We start from the raw sequence: 7365 nt of genomic DNA on the forward strand, positions 1-7365 counted from the left end.
TGTTTTGTTACCGCACGGTGCCCTGATGCAGCAATGTATAAATCATGGTGCGCAAATGCTTTTCATAAACAGACATAGCAGCAGCGGGGAACCTCCAGCCTGGGGTCCCCAAATGCGGCCCCCAGCCTCTCTGTTCCGGCCCTTGGGACTTTCCCGTCGCCATCCCCGAGCGCTCTTGCCCGGCTGGAATGTGCCCTTGGACTGTGATCATGCCAGTTATTGCATGGAGAAAGCAGTCTCTATGTATAGAAGCCCCTTGACTTTTTCGTGGCTGGAATGCAGATCCAGGATAATTGTATTAAAGCAGTGAAAAGGCTGTTTGCCTCCGAGGGAATGTGAGCCTCGGGCTGAAAAGAGTTTCCTTCTCCCACCCCCCTGAAACAAAGCTTTCTTTCTTTCTTTCTTTCTTTCTTTCTTTCTTTCTTTCTTTCTTTCTTTCTTTCTTTCTTTCTTTCTTTCTTTCTCTCTCTCTCTCTCTCTCTCTCTCTCTCTCTCTCTCTCTCTCTCTCTCTCTCTCTCTCTCTCTCCCTCTTTATTGATTTTCACAGGTTTTACCAATTTCCTTACATTTCAGTCTCCGTTTTCTCTCAAATGTTGGCTCCCCACCCTTATTTCCATGATGTTTATATTCCTATCTTGTACCTACCGCTTTAAATGACATACTTCAATACAATTATCCTCTATCTCACTTATCCTTGTTTTCGTTCCCCTGCTCATAATTCGAACCCTGGCCGCATTTTCATTTGACTTGTAACAGTTCTTCAAATATTCCGAAAAGGGTCTCCACTCTTGAACAGTTCGCCTCTTTTATCTCTTTATTTTTGCTGTCCATTTCACCATTTCTGCATAGACCGTTAACTTTTTAAGCTGTTCCTCCTTGACTACTACTACTTCTCCTCCTTTCCATTTCTGCGCTTAGAGGATTCTGGCCGTTGTTGTTGCATCTATAAATAGTTTAACCATCTTTTTCGGTACCTCCATCCCTATTATCCCGAAGAAAAATGCTTCATGACTTTCAGGAATAACCAATTTGAACATTCCTTACGTATCATTCCCCCAGAGCCTTTAGCTTTCTTACATGTCCACCATAATTGGGGGGGGGGGAATAAAAAAACAGACCCTTTGGTATGTTTACGCTTCCAACATTTACTTGACACATCCTTGTGCACCTTAGTCAGATCGTTTGGTGTTTAAGATACCACTTACATTTCATTGAAACAAAGCTTTCTTTGCTCTTAGGAGGAGGAAGACACAAAACCCAAACCCACCAAGCGGAAGAGGAAAGGCTCCTCGGCGGTTGGCTCGGACAGTGACTGAGGGGGGCAGGCGAGACCGCCTTGTCGCTAGCGGCTCCCAGGGTGACCGCAGGCAGCGGCAGAGAGCGGATCTGGAGCGGCCGGGCCGGAGTCACCATTGGCAGCGAGGACAATGCTCTCTAAAGAAGGGCGCCAGCGGGACTTGGGACGCTCGGGCGCCCCCTTCCCCCCCCTGGCACCGTTACAGCCTCTGCCCCGCTCCCTGTGCCTGCGAGACACTCTCTGCCCTCGGCGTCGCCACCCATCCTCGCCTGCCCGTCTTTTGTGCCGTGGGCGGGGGGGACATGGGTGGTTTTCCTCAGGCCTGTCCTTTGCGATGCGGGGGCCACCTCATTCTGAGAGAGCGACAGCGGGCAGCGGCGCCAGAGAGAGGGGGCCGTGCCTGCCTCTCCCCTCTTCTCTCCGAAATGTAAATAAATGGTGTGAACCGGCTAACTCCCGTCAGTGCTGCTTCCGGCAGGGAGAACCGGGAGTGGGGCTGGGCTTGGGGGGGGGCTGGAAATGTGAGGAGGGGCAGGCGGGGGTTATCTCAGAGCCGGGCCAGGCTTTTCCTGGCATCGTTTCCCCCCCACAGCGCCAGAAGCCCTTCTTCCCCATTCTTGTCGTGTGTGTGCCGTTCCACCTCCAGAGAGAGAGAGAGAGAAAGGCCATTTTCTCCACACAGAGAACATTCCGGTTAACCACCCCAAAGCCTCAAACACTCCCCCCACCCCACTTCCCAAGGAGGTTGGGGGGCAAGGAGGCTTTCCTTCCTGCAGCCTCCCTGCCCTTCCGTGTACGATGGTCAGAGAAGCCTCGCTGCCCCGTTCCTGCCTCAAAACGACAACCCCCCCCCCCAGCCATACGAAGAAATGACTGCTAGGCTGTCGGCATGAAGGATGGCTCCCCCCTGCCCCGCCCTGCATCCTCCCGGCCAGCTTTTTGAGAAGCGGCCCCCCTCCTTCCTGAGACCCCCTCTCACAGGGTTGGGGGGCGGGAAGGGGAGGCGGTGATGGTGGTGGGAGGAGCAACCGACTCAGCGACAGGCGAGCGAGATGAGATGGTAGTTATATTTTTAATTCCCCGCCTACCCACTGAGAGATTATCATTTTTAAGTGGTTTTTAAAAGAGACAATAAAAACTGTCAACATGTTTTTTGTACAAGTTCACCTGTTTTTGACTCATCTTTGTGTGCTGCGCTGCAGGGGTGGGGGGTTGCGGTCGGCGGGCAGGGGGTGTCTTAAGTCCTCTTACTGTTTCCACAGCCGAGTCCCTTTCCCCGCATCCAATCGGCACGAAAGGGGGGGTATTTGGCCGCCCGGAAGGTGTCTGACTGGCGGGGGGGGGGGGGTCGCCCAAGGTTTCAGGCCAAAGTTTCTCCCACCAGAAGTGGGAATGCTGGAGACTGAACCCAGCTCAACTCTACTGCTTTGCTCTTTCCCTTCCCCTTAAAAACAAAACAAGAACCCAGTCCTCATGGTTCTGATTTAAATCGGGGCATGGGAAGTTTGGCAAGTCAGACCATTGGCCAATCTAGCCCACTGCTGTCTGCACTGGGTGGCAGTGGCTCTCTGGGTTTTTTAGACCCGCTTCTCTTTCCCGCCACGCCTTGCAGATGCCTGGGATTGAACCGTGGTACCTCCTACAGTGAGGCGGGGGGAAGTATTTGATCCCCTGCTAAATTTGCCTGTTTGCCATCTGATGAAGAAATGACCGGTCCATAATTTTAATGGTAGGTTTATTGTAGCTGTGAGAGACAGAATAGCAACATGAAGAACCCCAGAAACCCAGAAGACAAAAGTCAGAGATGGATGTGCATTATAATGTGTGAAATAAGTATTTGATCCCCTATCAACCAGCCAGATGTCAGGCTACCTGGTATATTCATGTAATAAGCTGAGATTAGAAGCACCTGCTGTAAGGGAGAGGTCTTACCTGTAATCCCAGCTCGTTACAGTACCTGTACAAAAGACACCTGTTGACAGAAGCAATCAATCCAGCAGATTCCAAAGTAGCCACCAGGACCAAGACCAAAGTGCTGTCCAAGGATGTCAGGGACAAGATTGTAGACCTGCACAAGGCTGGACTGGGCTACAAGACTATTGCCAAGCAGCTTGGTGAGAAGGTGACAACAGTTGGTGCAATAATTTGCAAATGGAAGAAACACAAAATAACTGCCAACCTCCCTCGGTCTGGGGCTCCATGCAAGATCTCATCTTGTGGAGTTGCAATGATCAGGAGAACGGTGATGAAGCAGCCCAGAACTACACGGGGGGAACTTGTCAATGATCTCAGGGCAGCTGGGACCATAGTCACCATGAAAACAGTTGGTAACACACTACGCCGTGAAGGACAGATCTTGCAGAGCCCACAAGGTCCCCTTGCTCAAGACAGCACATGTACAGACCCACCTGCAGTTTGCCAATGCACATCTGAATGGCCCAGAGAACTGGGTGAGAGTGTTGTGGTCAGATGAGACCGAGCTCTTTGGCATCAACTCAACTCACCATGTTTGGAGGAGGAGGAATGTTGCCTACGACCCCAAGAACACCACCCCCACCGTCAAACATGGAGGGGGACATACTATGCTTTGAGGGTGCTTTTCTGCTAAGGGGACAGGACACCTTCACCGCATCGAAGGGATGATGGATGGGACCATGTATCATCAAATCTTGGGTGAGCACCTCCTTCCCTCAGCCAGGGCATTGAAAATGGGTCAAGGATGGGTATTCCAGCATGACAATGACCCAAAACACACAGCCAAGGCAACAAAGGAGTGGCTCAAGAAGAAGCACATTAAGGTCCTGGAGTGGCCTAGCCAGTCTCCAGACCTTAATCCCATCGAAAATCTGTGGAGGGAGCTGAAGGTTTGAGTAGCTACACATCAGCCTCGAAATCTTACTGACTTGGAGAGGATCTGCAAAGAGGAGTGGGGCAAGATACCTCCTGAGATGTGTGCAAACCTACAAGAAACGTCTGACCTCTGTAATTGCCAACAAGGGTTTTGCCACCAAGTACTAAGTCATCTTTTGCAAAGGGATCAAATACTTATTTCACTCATTATGTTGTTGTTGTTGTTTAGTCGTGTCTGACTCTTTGTGACCCCATGGACCAGAGCATGCCAGGCACTCCTGTCTTCCACTGCCTCCCGCAGTTGGGTCAGACTCATGTTGGTGGCTTCAAGAACACTGTCCAACCATCTCGTCCTCTGTCGTCCCCTTCTCCTAGTTCCCTCCATCTTTCCCAACAACAGGGTCTTTTCCAGGGAGTCTTCTCTTCTCATGAGATGGCCAAAGCATTGGAGCCTCAGCTTCAGGATCTGGGATCTGCCCTTCCAGTGAGCACTCAGGGCTGATCTCCTTCAGAATGGATCGGTTTGATCTTCTTGCAGTCCATGGGACTCTCAAGAGTCTCCTCCAGCAGCAAAATTCAAAAATTCTTCAGCGATCACTCATTATAATGCACATCAATCTCTGACTTTTTTTCTTTTGGGTTTCTGGGGGTTTTCCTGTTGTTATTCTGTCTCTCACAGCTACAATAAACCTACCATTAAAATTATGGACTGGTCATTTCTTCGTCAGGGGGCAAATGGGCAAATTTAGCAGGGGATCAAATACTTCCCCTCCCTCACTCTACGTGGCGTGTGAGAAGATGCTGGAGTGACAGAACTTCCTGTTCACTTTGCACGCCCTCCGATGAGCTCTCGGGTTTGTATCGCCTTACATTCCTGAGGTTTTGGCCCAGAGCGGTTTCTTTGGAGCTGGCTCAGACTCAAGGCCCTTGTCGTAAATAGGGCAGGGAGCCTGCCTGCCTACCACATCGCTTTGGCAGCTACCAGCCACGACAGCTACATTCCAGCTCCGCTGTTGGAAGCAGTGGTGTCAGTCTCTGGGACTCGCAAGCGGGTGGAGAGTCGCTCTTGTGCCTGGGTCCCGATAGTGGGTTTCCCATTGGGGGATCCTTTTGACCGCTTGCGGGAGAAGGATGCTGAGCTAAGGTGGGCCATTGGCCCGATCCAGCATTTGGGCTCTTCTGATGCTCTTAGAAACACGGAATCGTAGAGTTGGAAGGGACCCCAAGGCTCATCTAGTCCATCCCCCTGCAATGCAGGAATCTCAGCTGAAGTATCCGTGGCGGGTGGCCTTGAAAACCTCCAAGGGGAAGTGAGTTCACAACCTCCCGAGGGAGTCCATTCTGGTGTCAAACAGCTCTTACGATCAGAAAGCTTTTCCTGATGTGTTCCTTATGGAACCTCCAGCTCCAGAGATAGTCTATCTCAGGCATGTCAAACCTGCGGCCCTCCAGATGTTTTGGACTACAATTCCCATCTTCCCCAACCACTGGTCCTGCTAGCTAGGGATCATGGGAGTTGTAGGCCAAAACATCTGGAGGGCCGCAGGTTTGACATGCCTGGTCTATCTAGATTCCTAGGTCCTTAGGGCCTTGATGGGCTCAACCTGCATTCTTAAATCGGCTGCAGAGCCTAGAAGATTCTTATTGTATCTTTTGCCCGAGGTTCTAGCTTCACAGTCGAGGGGGGAAGCTTCACACTTTCTGCCGCTTTCGTTTCTCAACAAGTGCTGGCTTGCGCCAAACAAGTCATCTGTACCAAATGGCAAGGAATGTCTGCCTGCTGGAAACACCTAAGGAGGCGGCAGGGGAAGGGCGGAAATGTGGGTATTTCTGTTGCGGTTTCTGCTTTCCATTCCTCAAAACATCTGCAACTCATAGCGATGGAGGAAGCTTTGCCCAGAGGCGACAGGGAACAAAAAAACCCCCCAAAACTGCCTTAAGTAGGGGAAAGGTTAGGGCTGGTTGTTTTCTCTGCACTACTGGCAGGTCAGTGGGGAAGCGCTGCCGAGCATCTGCTTTGCATGCAGAAGGTCCCGGGTTCAATTCCCAACGTCTCCAGGTAGGACTGGGAGAGACTTCGGTCTGAAAACATGGAGACGGTGCCACTTCATAGACGACACTGAGCTAAGCTGGACCAAGCGCCTGGTTTGGTATATCTCCGAAAATAAGACACCGTCTTATATTTATTTTTCCTCAAAAAAACACACAATGGCTTATTTTCAGGGGATGTCTTATTTTTTTCCTCCTCCTCCTGCCGTGGCCGGCATTGCTGCTGTGCCTATCAGTATGTCTTATTTTGGGGGTATGTGCTTAAAAATCCTGCTATGGCTTATTTTATGACTACGTCTTAAAATAGGAGAAACAGGGTAAGGCAGATTCCTCTACAGTGGTCCCTCGACTTACATAGTTAATCCGTTCCGAACGGACCTTCATAAGTCGAAAAAATCGGAAGTCGAAGCCAATGGGGGGGGGAATAATTAAAAATTGGAAGTCGAAAAAATCCTATCTAAACCGCATCCAAAATGGCGGACGGAACTCTCTTCGTATCTCAAAACATTCATATGTCGAGTTACTCGTAAGTCGAGGTACCACTGTATTCCTCATCGTATCTTTAGGAATGGACCTCATCGTATCTTTAGGAATGGACCAAAGCTCTGGCAGAAAGTCCCAGGTTCAATCCGCAGATAGGGCTACAAAGTGTCCTCTGCCTGGAACCCTGAAGACCCATTGCCCATTATTCAGAACAACATGAGGACTAGAACCTTACATTCTTTTTCAAGGGAAGGGTCTTGAACCCCTGCTTTGCATGCAGAAGGCCCCGTGTTCAATTCCTGCCATCTGCAGGTAGGCCGTGGGACAGGTTACCTGTCTAGAACTCTGGAGAGCTGTTTGCAGTTAATCTACTGTATCAGGCGGCTCCTTTTCTTCCTGTTTTAAGTCAACCCCGAGGGCTAGAATCTCAATTTTCTTTCTAGGGCACAGGCCAAACGAGACCCAGTGACAGAACATGTACTTTCTAGGCAAACAGGCCCAAGTTTAATCCCTGGCATCTTCAGGTACGGACAAGAAAAGCTCATTTCTGAAAACTCTGGTGAGCTGGTGCCAGTTAATGTAAGCAGTGCTGAGTGAAATGGACCCGACTCTGTAGATTCCTATTTAAATCAGCCCTTTTCTTTTTTATTGGGGGGGGGGCGGTATCTCTGGTGGGGGACACGTA

The 7365-nt window shown here is 50.4% G+C and overlaps 1 protein-coding gene across 3 annotated transcripts in view; it reads left to right on the plus strand.

Moving 5' to 3' along the window:
• Nucleotides 1-2464, plus strand: part of INTS3 (integrator complex subunit 3) — a 76857-nt gene extending 74393 nt beyond the window's left edge. For all 3 annotated transcript variants that reach the window (XM_035097925.3, XM_035097924.3, XM_035097926.3), the window contains one exon: nt 1240-2464. In XM_035097925.3, the coding sequence (XP_034953816.1) occupies nt 1240-1317 (78 nt within the window). In that variant the 3' untranslated portion in view covers nt 1318-2464. The remainder of the gene's footprint in view (nt 1-1239) is intronic.
• The last annotated feature ends 4901 nt before the right edge of the window (nt 2465-7365 follow it).

Source organism: Zootoca vivipara, chromosome 16 (genome assembly GCF_965207765.1).
Source record: "Zootoca vivipara chromosome 16, rZooViv2.hap1.1, whole genome shotgun sequence".
Classification (NCBI taxonomy): domain Eukaryota; kingdom Metazoa; phylum Chordata; class Lepidosauria; order Squamata; family Lacertidae; genus Zootoca; species Zootoca vivipara.